This window comes from Anoplopoma fimbria, chromosome 2 (assembly GCF_027596085.1).
Source record: "Anoplopoma fimbria isolate UVic2021 breed Golden Eagle Sablefish chromosome 2, Afim_UVic_2022, whole genome shotgun sequence".
Taxonomy (NCBI): Eukaryota; Metazoa; Chordata; class Actinopteri; order Perciformes; family Anoplopomatidae; genus Anoplopoma; species Anoplopoma fimbria.
The window spans coordinates 22637818-22650234 of record NC_072450.1 but is presented as its reverse complement, the minus strand read 5'-3'; the positions used below and the strand labels follow the sequence as shown (position 1 = coordinate 22650234).

The window sequence follows — 12417 nt, the reverse complement described above, 5'->3', positions numbered from 1 at the left end:
TTGCAGTTCTGCCAAAGGAGAACAGGTTCAATGTCAGAAATTTGTCCCCAAGGTCATATTCTGTTACTGCAATATTGACCTTCCTGTTCCCTCTTTCCTAATCACATCCTGTTGTTATTGTATAGCCACTTAGGTATATGTCTTCTCTTTTACATGCTCTCTCTGTGATGGCCTCTGTGACAAGTTATCAAAGACAGATAGATGGAGATTGGATAGATATCCAAAGATGGATATTGGTGGTACAAATTAGGGAATCTCAAATAGCTGTGTTTAAAAGTACTATACTACATGATCACTAAATATGAATGAAACATTAAAGTAAATAAAAAATAAGTTTAGAAGAGTATTTTAAAAAAAAGCCATATCATAGTAAAAAAGTCATAAACAAGTAATAGTATAGTATGTTGAAAGCCATACTATAAATTGTCGCAAAAAGACAAATTCATAGTATAGTATGTTAAAAATAGCCATAGTATAGTATTATCAAAATAGCCATAGTATAATATGTCCAAAAAAGTCATAAACAAGTCATTGTATAGTATTTTTTTTAAAGCATTAAATAATTCAGGCAATAGAATGTTGTAAAAAGTCCTTGTGTAGTATGTCGAATAAACTCATAGTATAACATGCTGAAAGTAGCCATAGTATTGTTTGTTGAAAAAAGTTGTAAAAAGGGCATAGTATAGAATGTAGAAAAAAGAAATCGTAGGATTGTTGAAAAAAAGTAAATAAAAACGCATGCTATAGTATGTCAAAAAAATCATGAATAAACCGTATAGTGTCGAAAAAAATCATAAAAATGTGGATACAACAATTTGGAGAGTACAGACAGGAAAGTTGTGAACACTTCTGTCACTTTACACTGTATGTGTTGTAAAAAGCCATTGTATAGCATGTAGAAAATAGCCATTATATAAAGCAAATATGTCGAGTATGTTAAAAAAGCTAGAAAAAAGCTAAGGCATGGTATTATAAAAAAAATCATAAAAAATCTAAGTATAGTATGCCGAAAACATTGTATATGTTCATGATATAGTTTGTCAAAAATAATCATAAGAAAAGTCAGTGTATTGTGGGCTTTTTTACAATATTATGTCAAAATATTATAGTCTCATTAATGTATTTCAAAAAAGGAATAAATGAGTCACAGTATAGTATGTCAAAAAAGTATGAAATGGAGTCATAGATTTGTAGGTCGAAACTTCATATATAGTCATAGAAGGAAATGTCTAAAGAAATTCATGAAAAATTATTGTGAAAAGCCATAATATACTAAGTTTAAAACTCATGAAAGTCATAGTATAGTATGTGAAAGAGTCCTAGAATTTCATGCCAAAAAGTAATCAATAAATCATATTATAGTTTGTTAAAAAAAAAAGTTAATAAAAGCCATCATACAGTTTATCAAAAAGGTCATAAAAAGTAAAAGTACAGTGTATCGGTAAAGTCATGAAAAAGTCATAGTAGAGAAAGTTGCATTAAAAAGCCATATGAAACTCATTGTATAGTGTTCAAAAAAGGGTTATGAAATAGCCCAAGTATAATATGTCATGAAAAGTATTTGTAAAGTATGTGTGCAAAATATCATAAACAGCTGTCAAAAAAGTTATACTAAAGTATAACAAACAAGGCATAAAAAAAACATTTGTATACTACGTGTACAATATTCACAAATAAGTCAAGGAATAGTTCTGCAAAATGGTAATGTCAATATATATATATACAGCGGGTAAAATAAGTATTGAACACGTCACCATTTTTCTCAGTAAATATATTTCTAAAGGTGCTATTGACATGAAATGTTCACCAGGTGTTGCTAACAACCCAACTAGTCCATACATACAAAGCAAAACAAACCAAACAAATACGTTCAGAAATGAAGTTATGTGTAATAAAATGTAATGACACAGGGAAAAAGTATTGAACACATGAAGAAAGGGAGGTGCAAAAAGGCATGGAAAACCAAGACACCAGCTGAAATCTATCAGTAATTAGAAAGCAATCCTGCCCCTTGTCAGTGCAAATTAATATCAGCTGGTTCAGTCCCAACTGATGGCCTATAAAAAGGTGTTTCATTACCAAGGTGTCACACAAGAAACATCTCATGATGGGTAAAAGCAAAGAGCTCTCTCAAGACCTTCGCAACGTTATTGTTGCAAAACATACTGATGGCATTGGTTACAGAAGGATTTCTAAACTTCTGAATGTTCCAGTGAGCACTGTTGGGGCCATAATCCGGAAGTGGAAAGAACATCATTTCACCATAAACTGGCCACGTATGTATGGATTACTTGGGTTGTTACCGACATCTGATGAAAATTTCATGTCAATAGCACCTTTAGAAATATATTTACTGTGAAAAATGGTGACGTGTTCAATACTTATTTTACCCGCTGTATATTCTTTATGTATTAATCTCCTATTTATGCACATTACTGATTTTGCTTCTTTCCCGGAGTCCTTGTGCTTTCTCGCCTTGCAGGTTCCCAGGAATCGGGGTTATATTTGGACTGTCATCGTGCCACCTGCTGAGGCCCTGCTGACACCCACTGCTACTACCACTATCATTATTAGTCACATTACTATTATTATTCCCTGTTCTATTACGCTTATTGACTTTGCTTCTACCATGGAGTCTTTGTGCTTTCTCGCTTCGCAGGCTTCTATAAATAGTGGCTGTACCTGGACTGTGGTCGTGCCTCCTGCTATGGCCCTGCTGACACCAACTGCTACTACCATTATTATTATTAGTCACATTACTATTACTATTACCTGTACCATCACGCATATTAGCTTTGCTTCCACCCTGAAGCCCTTTTTGCTTTCTCGCTTTGCAGGTTTGCCCATGAATCGTTGTGGTACCTGGACCGTAGTTGTGCCTCCTGCTGTGACCCGGCTGACACCCACTGCTACTTTGATTATTATTATTAGTCATATTACTATTACTATTCCCTATTTCATAATTATAATTCTACTATAATAATTGCTGCTGTTATTATACGTAGTCTTAATTTTTTCCTTACTCTGCTCACTACTCTTATTATATGAATAATTTATGTCGTATACATTGAATGTGTTGTATCTCTGTTATGCTGTTCATTCTGTACAAATGACATCTATTGCATTCTGTCCATCCTGGGAGAAGGATCCCTGGGGGGAGTTCTTCCTGTGCCGATGTGAGGGTTCCGGGACAGAGGATGTCTAATGTGTACAGATTGTAAAGCCCTCTGAGGCAAATTTGTAATTTGTGATTCTGGGCTATACAAAATAAACTGAATTGAATTGATTTGAATATATAATACATATTATATAATGTCAATTATGTCACAGTATAGTTAGCCATTTAAGTGATCAAAATATCATGTGATAGTATTTCCTTTTTATACATATTATACCATGACACTATATATTTAATGCCATCCCATACTGTTATATTTGTATTACATATTATAAATCATACTATATTAGTTATTTTTTACTATTTCCAAGGCATACAATACTATGTTACATGTTATTTTGAAAGCTTTTTTATTCACTGTATATACAATTGTTTGACTTTTTTAATGACATGCTACAATATGACTTTCTGAAATATTTATAGCATACCAAACCACTATACTCTTCTTTGGGGCCAATTGTATCACAAAAATAAATATTAATTTCATATATTTTTATATAATTATTCCACAAATCCCAATGCTACAGAGAAATGGGTTATAGACCAAATGGTGATTGATAAGACAATATAAAACTATCAATATATATATATATATATCCTTAATCTTTAAATCACTAAGTAATTTGATGCTATTGCCTGCATAAGTCCACCTCTTAAATTATATAATTCTACTAACAAAAACAATATTAGTGTTTTGTATTGTTGAAAATATCTGGTAAAGACAGAAATAGGAGCATAATGTGCTGTAAATTAATAAATATACAAATTTGTTTCCTTAACTCTACGATCTTACTGCAATTGTGAGTATTTTGTTTGTTATAAACTGTTGCCCTCCTGCCCATCCACCACTACATTTCCTCTCTTCCTGATGTTGTTCACGAGCCTGTATTCGTGTTGCTTTCGCTAAGTTCTCATCCCCAGGTTGTGTTGATTTCCTCTGAAAATAACAATAGGAAAATCTGAAGTTGGAATTTGACTTCTGGGTCATTTGTTTGTTTCACCAAAATAGCAAAAGACTTTAGCAAAAGCTAGTTGTTAGCTAGCCAGCAATGGACACAGCGTCCATGTGTTTGTGTGTCTTTCTGGGGTTTTCCTAAAGCCTCTCTCCTTTTACATCTTGTCCTCCATATGTCTCTGAGAAGCATGTTCATAAAGGACATTGGCAGCTGTTCCTTTTGAGTTACAGACTAAATAAATGATTAAAAAAATTATTACTTTCATGAATGTGTTGAGTAAAGAAGCACAGTGTTAGACTGACTGTGCTCGTTTAAAATACCATGTCAGAAATCATTTAACAATTCCATTTTTACACCAACACACTCTTTTTTTGAGAAAAATGTCCATCTCCATTTTCTATAGTTTGGGGCGGGGTTGGACATTACTAAAATAAAGTTTCTACTTAGCTACTGGCATGCTGCTTAAATCAGTTTGAATAAACATCATGAGAGGAGGGAAGAGGACTGGGAGCATGAGCAGGTCTTATTTTTACATCACCCGATTGTGAAATTTCAGTCTCACTTAACTTGAGTGTGGGGCAGTTGCTTGGATTTCCTCTCCCTCTCAAGCTCTCCTGGCCAAATCTGTTTGCTTCCACAGTAAAGCTTTGACCTAAAACAGCTGTTATGTCACCCACTCTAGCTTTGAATATTCTGTCCAATACACACCTAATGTGGTTCCTCTTAGCTCTTGAGTGTCTGACACACCAGACTTGGGATATCAAGGGCCCAAGCAACTACCAGGGGTTGGAGAACCCTATTGAACCTGAAGGAATTGTTGTTATTTATGCAAATGAAATGCCTTCTTGAGGAGCTTAATGTTCTTGGGGAACTGTGATACTTGGCCCACTTGTCAGGACTCGTGTAATATTTTATATTTTAGGCATCTCATGCTTGGGGTTGCCCAATTGGCTCGATAACGCCCCCCACAAAGTTGCTAAAATCGGTCCCGTTATTGAAGTTTCACCTACATGGATGAAATTTGGTAGAATGGTGTAAAATATGGAGAGGCACCAAAAAGTATCTTGAATGCATACCAAAAACCCAAAACAAGGTCAGCAATTTTGAATTTAATAAGCCATTTTAGCAATTTTTTAGCCTTTAACAGGCGCTGCACTTTAAGGAACTCAGCCTACAGGTTTAATCAGATCGTCGTACTTTGTCCAATCTGTTTCAAATTTCTCAAGCATTACATGCCCTCCAGTCCTTAGTACATTTACATGCCTCACAGACTCCTAACCCCGCCCCCTACATTTTAGCCCAGTCCTCTTCTGTAACTCGTGAACCATTTGTCTTAGACTACCGTGGCGAGGCATCATTGCACTCAGCAGAGTGTAACGGTTCCATTATTAAGTGTCTTCCTCCCACCTTGCACTTAAGTCTACCCTCTTTCATAACTCATAAGCTGTTTTTTGTTGTCATTGTTTTAGGCATCCTTGCGCAACGAGTATTGACATGTCTACTTCATATTACGTTTTCCGTCTTGGTTATTTACCTTTTAAATCTAGCAATATCCCTCATAATCTGAACTGGCTCCTTAACAGAAGCTCTCTAGAGCCATTATATTGGTGCTTTCTATTCTGCTACTTGAATACTTAACACATTGCCTCTCTTCAAGGTGACAAAAATGTGGAATGATTCAATGTTATAAGCACATGCTTATTGTGTCTTCAAATCCTCAAAAGCATACAACAAACAATAGTTTCCAGTTAACACAGGGGGAAAGGATAGTTCTCTTTCAATAGTGTGGATGTAAATGAACATAAAGAGGCACAAAAGTTCTTAACACCATGGCAAAATCATTATTGAAACGATGTGCAATCATTTCTTCCTCTGTTTGATGAAAAGTGTGAGTTTGTTGGTGGTGTGTTGGGTTGGGGGTTAGCATCAAATCAAAATTGTTACGCATGACTCCTGATTCCTGTTGTGAGACGTGCATTCCTATTTTCAACCTCTGTGTCTCTAACGTCTCTTTTACATAGCCATACACCCACACGTGCACGTTTTCAATTTGTCTACCTTCTTTAACACAACGACAAATGGAGGGAGAACCCTTGTCCTTAACTACAATATGATGGTTACCTTTTCTTTGTGCTGAAAATATTTACTCTTCATTTGCCCTTTAAGCAAGCTCAATATGGAACAGTACTTGATTAAATCTCATTTGCACTGCTATTTGAATCAAGGACCTTGATAAAAATGCAATAATATGATTTTCCTACACAGTGTTGCTCTGAAATATCTAATTCAATTTGCCTGGGAATAAACAACTAAATGAATAGTGTACTAAAGTATCCATCAAAACTGTATACAGGGCGGCTGTGGCGTAGTGCAAGGTAGTTCTCCAATCAGAGGATCGGTGGTTCGATACCCGGCTTCGGCAGTCGATGTGTCCTTGGGCAAGACACTTGCCATCGGTGTGGACTGGATGTTGCATGAATGTTAGTTAGAGTCTGATGGTGGCACCTTGCATGGTAGCCTGTCATCAGTGTGTGAATGGGTGAATGATATGTAATATACTACTGATTGTAAGTCGCTTTATCCAAGGCTTGCAGTCTTGGAAATTAATTAACTTTAATCCTTAGACAGCAGTATGCCATTGATGCGTGGAGTCACAAGAGCATACAACCATATGTACTTCTGCAATCAAACAGTGATGATGGAATAGTTGCCGGAGCTAATTGTAATGGTGTATCATTATCTTCCATGGTCGGTCATTTTGTGTTTGAAAACACTGAAAAGGACATTAAAAACCCATTTCAAAGCACTAATACTTCAAGCACTTGTCCAAAAAGTTTGTTCACTATTTTTTCATGAGAAACTAAACACCATGAGTGAGGTCACATCTGCCACTGCCAGTTTATGTTCCACTCTGAGCATCTAACGTCTAATAGCCATTAATTACAAATTAAGCAAACTATATTTCACTGAGCAAATGGGAAGGATATAGTATATCTCTCTTACCACAGGCCAGTATTGAAGAGACTTCAAATTGGTCTCTGAATGCTTATCTAGCTGAAGGGTGAAGTGCAACATCTTATCTGAGAAACATTAGTTACCATAATTTCAAGCACCAATTTATTTGCCTCTGAGCAATCAGTAGAAAAAACATGCACATGTCCGTTTAAAACCAAAAAACACAATTGAAAAAGCTTTTTTTATCTTTTCCAAGCACTGTGAAAGTAAACAGTGCAATCTTATTTGACAAGGCAAAATTGGCTGCGTAGATGCTTGAAAGAACAAAAAATTCAGGTGAGAAGAGAAATTAAATCAAAGCCATGACTAGCCATTCCTCAACCAACTCATACAAGGACAAGAGCAAACATTATTAGTAATTGCTTTTTTATTTGATCTTTTCATCTTTTTTTCAGATAGATCACAATGAACACAGCCTTTAGACAATAGCAGTTGAAATAATCCATACAAATGAATGTCTCTGGTCTTTTCACCAGTTGCCCATTGTAGCGTGGAGCCCTATGCTATCAGTGTGGGCTTGGGGGTGAGGGGACAACACTGACAGACATTGGGTGCTTGTTTTAACTAACCAAAATGACATGTTGATTCTATGCGTGGGAAGCAGTGGCTGTATGAGACTGTGTGCACCTGCATCAGCCAGAGATCAGAGGCGGTTAGCCATATTAAACAAGGCCCTGTTCTAATCACTTGGTAAAACCAACAGTCTCAAGTGGGCAAAAATAACCCACTCTAGATTTGAGTAATGCACTGCAACAAGTGTATGATGCCAACAGTATGTAATTAGACAATAATGAGAGGCCTTGCATTATGCTCAATCTCCAACTATGTGTTGACCTCAGCAGCAGCCTCTGCTCTATTAGACAGCAAATAGCCTGAGAGTGGGGCCATGGCTTTAAAGAATACCTTCCATCCACTGGACCAAGCTCCTTTCCTGCCCACAGTTTGCAAGTGTAGACAGCGGCTAGGCCAGGGGATCTCCATTTGAGGGGACAGCACTTTAAATGTGCCTGAAGTGTGGAAGTGTGACAGTGGCTGTTTGTGGCATCCAGACTGAGCAAAAGACAGAGTCCTGAGGTGACCTCTGCACTTTGTTTTAATTAATGCCCAAATAAAAGAGAGACCACAACAACATAATTTCTCTGTGAGTTGGAATTTAATCTATAGTACATGTGTAACAGAAATTAAATAAGAAAGGATTTGTTTTGTCAAACAATAAGGGGCATGGAAGCGGATCACACACACACACACACACACACACACACACACACACACACACACACACACACACACACACACACACACACACACACACACACACACACACACACACACACACACACACACACACACACACACACAAAGAAGAGAATGCTTGATCCAGCATGAAGACTTAGCACAATGAGATAAAAAAAGTGTCACATTTGTTTGGGAAGTGTTTCCTCTCTATTTCAGCCTTAATATTACCTCTTAGGGTCTATGCATTTAAATGAAAGGCAGTGTGCTGCTGAAGTGCCCAAGTTTTTGTGTGCGTGCGTGTACATGTGCACAAATGCACGCATTTTTGTCAAGATCACATTTTGCAGTGCACACTTTGAAAAGCACATATTAACTGATTGTATCAAGTGAATGTCAGACTTGCTTGATTTATCCAAATATTTGAGAGAGATAACAAAAAGGTCTCATTTAAAAATAACCATAAGTATTTTACTCCTCCGTCAATTCTTCAAGCCCTCTCTAAAAACAGCCCCTGCCATCTCCTAGGAAAAGAGCAAGGGTAAACCAAAACCAAATACTTTGCAGACGAAAGAGAGAAGAAAAGCTAACAGTTGCTTTGCTCCCTTAGAGGCGAGAAAGCAAACAGCTGAAGAGAAGAAAAGTAAGCAAATGAATAGTGAAATAAAAAAAAGTAGGCAAAAGATCAGGGGAGAATGGCAGAATGGCAGGAGAATGTCCAAACATGTATATCGATTAAGAAAAAGAAGCAAGAACAGAAATACCAAAATACTGAGATGTGACATGTCTGCAAGGTTGAATGAGTTATATCTGCTGTCAAGATTCCAACTCAGCTCAGAAACACTTTACGATAAACACACCAGGAGCCATATGAATGCAATAAACACACCAGGAGCCATATGAATGCAAGTCACTGTTCCCTCTCATGGCTGCATCTTACATAGATTTGGTGATTGTAGTCATATTTTCCAAAACACATCTAGTCTAATAGCCTACTGTTCTGCTTTTTTTTTTTACTGTCAGAGTATATTAGAAAAAGCACCTCCCTTATTTCAGAGAGTGGCCGAAATGTGCCAAAATTTTCAAAAATAAATGTCTGTATAATTTTTTTTAAGAAAGCCTGAATGTAAAGACACTTGGTTCTAAAACCGTGTACCTAAACAGCTAAGACATCAAATCCAAAGTAACTTTTGATAGAATTTCAGATGTCAAGTTTCTCTGCAAAATATGAGACTTCTAACATGTATCGAGAAGAAGTACATACATAAACAACACAGACTACTGAAAAAGAACCGTTTTTGGTCCTTAATAGAAAATGCACATTCTGGTGGACCAGGGCTTTATAAGCAGTCACAAGCTCCACAGATACAACAAGCTCTCCGCAGAGACAGTAAGGCAGTTTTATGATCACCAAGGAAACCACTCCACTTTCAATATGGCAGGTTTCTTTTTTTGGAAAGAAAGTAAAAACATATGGAACACAAGAGATACGCATACTAGTTATTGTTAAAGAAAATAGCTGCCCTGTAAAAATCTGCTCAGTAAAAATATTCAAATTGTTATCTTGCGGTTGTTGCTTTTTGTTGTTGGTTTGGATTGTATTCTAAATCAGCTGGCTCATTAAGCTTCAACAGTTATTGTATTTGATCCAGCTGGACCGTCGGGTAAAAAGAGGCGAAATCTCAAAAGCACTGAAGCCAGCCTGCAATGACGCAGAATAGAGAGGAAAAGAAACACCAACAAAAACCCAAACTAAAGCAAACTCACAGAGTTCGACAGCTACTAAGGCAACTTTTGCCAAATACAATATAAGCCCATGTATATTGCAACACAACTATATATTAATTTAATAAAATACACAATATAGCTTTTGTACACATAACAATTTGGCTCAAATGCACAGAAATTGCAGTAAAATCAATAAAAATATGTCAGTTTTTTTGATGTTAACACATCTAAATTGGATACATTTACACATATAATGATATTATGTATAGTGATAATGTGAAGGGACATTTTCTTGTTATTTATATTTTTGGATATTTGTCTTCGAAACAATGGCAGTGTCCTTTGCAGTTCTTTGAGTTAATACCCCACACCTGATCTTAACTCAAGGACACTTTTTTGCTGAGATTCCTCATTTATTTTTTTCCTATAAAATGTATAAATATGTAGTTAATATTTGGACACTATACATGGATTCATACATATAGTCATCTATATAATCATATAGATTTCATCTTTTCACAGTTGAGGAAAAAATGTCCCTTTTTATACAACCTGTGATTGCCTTAAGGCATAGTCACACACATGATAATTCACTGTACACAAGGGACTGAAAGCTGATGATGTCCATGTATAAGACAATTACACAGATGGCCAGTTGTGTGAAAGCATTAGTGTGTATGTGTGTGTCTGTAGGGGCATCAGTGCATGTGAGTGTGTCAGCAAGTGTATGAGCAAAGTGTAGTGCACATGTGTAAAATGTGTGTACATTTGGTGCATGCAACTACACCAGTCAGCGACATGAATGTTTAAATAGAGGCGTGAGACAGACACAGTTACACATGTGGCTACAAATGACAAGTGAAACATGGTTACACTGTTAATAATTCTCCTTCGGTGGCAATTAAGCCCCTCCGTCTCCAAGTCCATAACCAATCCCTGCGAACACACACCTGATTAACCAATCTCTTCATGTTCAGATACAGTATCCATCACACATTAAACACTTATATTTAAGTCAAGAGAGATAAGGTTGTTTTGTGTATTTAATTATTTTCACTGTCCCAAACAGATTAGAATTTGTTTGACTGTTTCCACATCGATTGTCATGTCTGACCATAAATAGTCCTTTTCATTCAGTTTCTATGGCCATCACACATAACAGAAATCCACCTACACACACTTAGATATGTAGGATTTCACAAGAGACCATGAACAACACACTTATGAGCTGGTGGGCACTTAGATAATAGCTTGCGAGGTGCCAGAGGCATAAGCCTCTGCAATTTGTTTAAGAATCCAAAACAAAAAGTGTTTATAAATTCAGCAGAATTCAGATGTTCGTTTTAGTTGGTAAGGATCCCAGCACCAAACTGGTGCCAAATGACTGACATAATAAATGTTCCCATTGTTCGTCCAATATCGGTCCTTTAAACAACAACAGTGAAAAGAGCTCCTATCAGAAGAGCCGTTTAACCTTTTTCATTTGTTTTGGTGACAGTTTTTGCATGAGAGTTTTTAGAATAGCATTATATTCCTCTCTCTACCTCCGTACTTCTTTTTTTTTTGCAGTCCTTTGTGTCACTTCCTGAGAGTTCCAGTGGCCTCACTTCCTCTGCAGTCCTGCAATAGTTTGTCGATGTCTCTCACCACCTGGTCAGCGTCCATTCTGTCACGGTTCACGTCGGGCTCCACCTGCTCCAGAACACACTCCATTTCCCCGGCTGCCTCTTGGCTGATCCTAGAGCGGGCCTCTGCAAGCACCTTGGCCACTGGGTCTGAGGGAGGCAATGGTGGGTAGCCCCCCTGGTCTCTGGTTTGTTTGGTTGGGGACAGGTACTGACCATCAGGAGGCCCGTAGTGGCCAGAGCAGGTGGCAGGAGGCGGTTTGCCTTCAGCTCCGTCCGCTGGGCTTTTGACTGAAGAGCAGGGAGACATGGTGGAGCAGCCCTTGGTAGGACTGCTGGAGGCTGAAGGTACCTCTTGGAGCAGTGGACTGAGGGCTCGTTTCGCCTTCAAGTAGGGCTTGACATTGGCGACAAGGATTGTGTGGTCACGCCTCTCTTTTCCAAACGTACAGAACGTCTTCTTGCCATTGGGGTTGACAGTCTCGTAAGTCTCTGTCTCAGGCACCGTCTCCATGCCCGCTGGCACAAACATATTGTTGCGGTAGTCAACACCTTCTGCCTGGTTTCCTCCAGCGGGGAACTGGGGCATCCAGCAGCGGTCAGAATGACCCAATACCCGGCACTCCTCCGTACAATTCACACAGTCCTCATCTGCGGATAGAAACAAGGGGAGGGGATGGAT

General features: G+C 37.6%; 1 protein-coding gene across 1 annotated transcript in view; it reads right to left on the bottom strand.

Moving 5' to 3' along the window:
• Window positions 1-10286: 10286 nt before the first annotated feature.
• The window catches only part of pcdh17 (protocadherin 17), a 52221-nt gene continuing 50090 nt past the window's right edge, over window positions 10287-12417 (bottom strand). Inside the window, exon 5 of the mRNA XM_054612255.1 lies at window positions 10287-12386. Coding sequence (XP_054468230.1) covers window positions 11689-12386 — 698 coding nt within the window. The 3' untranslated portion in view covers window positions 10287-11688. The remainder of the gene's footprint in view (window positions 12387-12417) is intronic.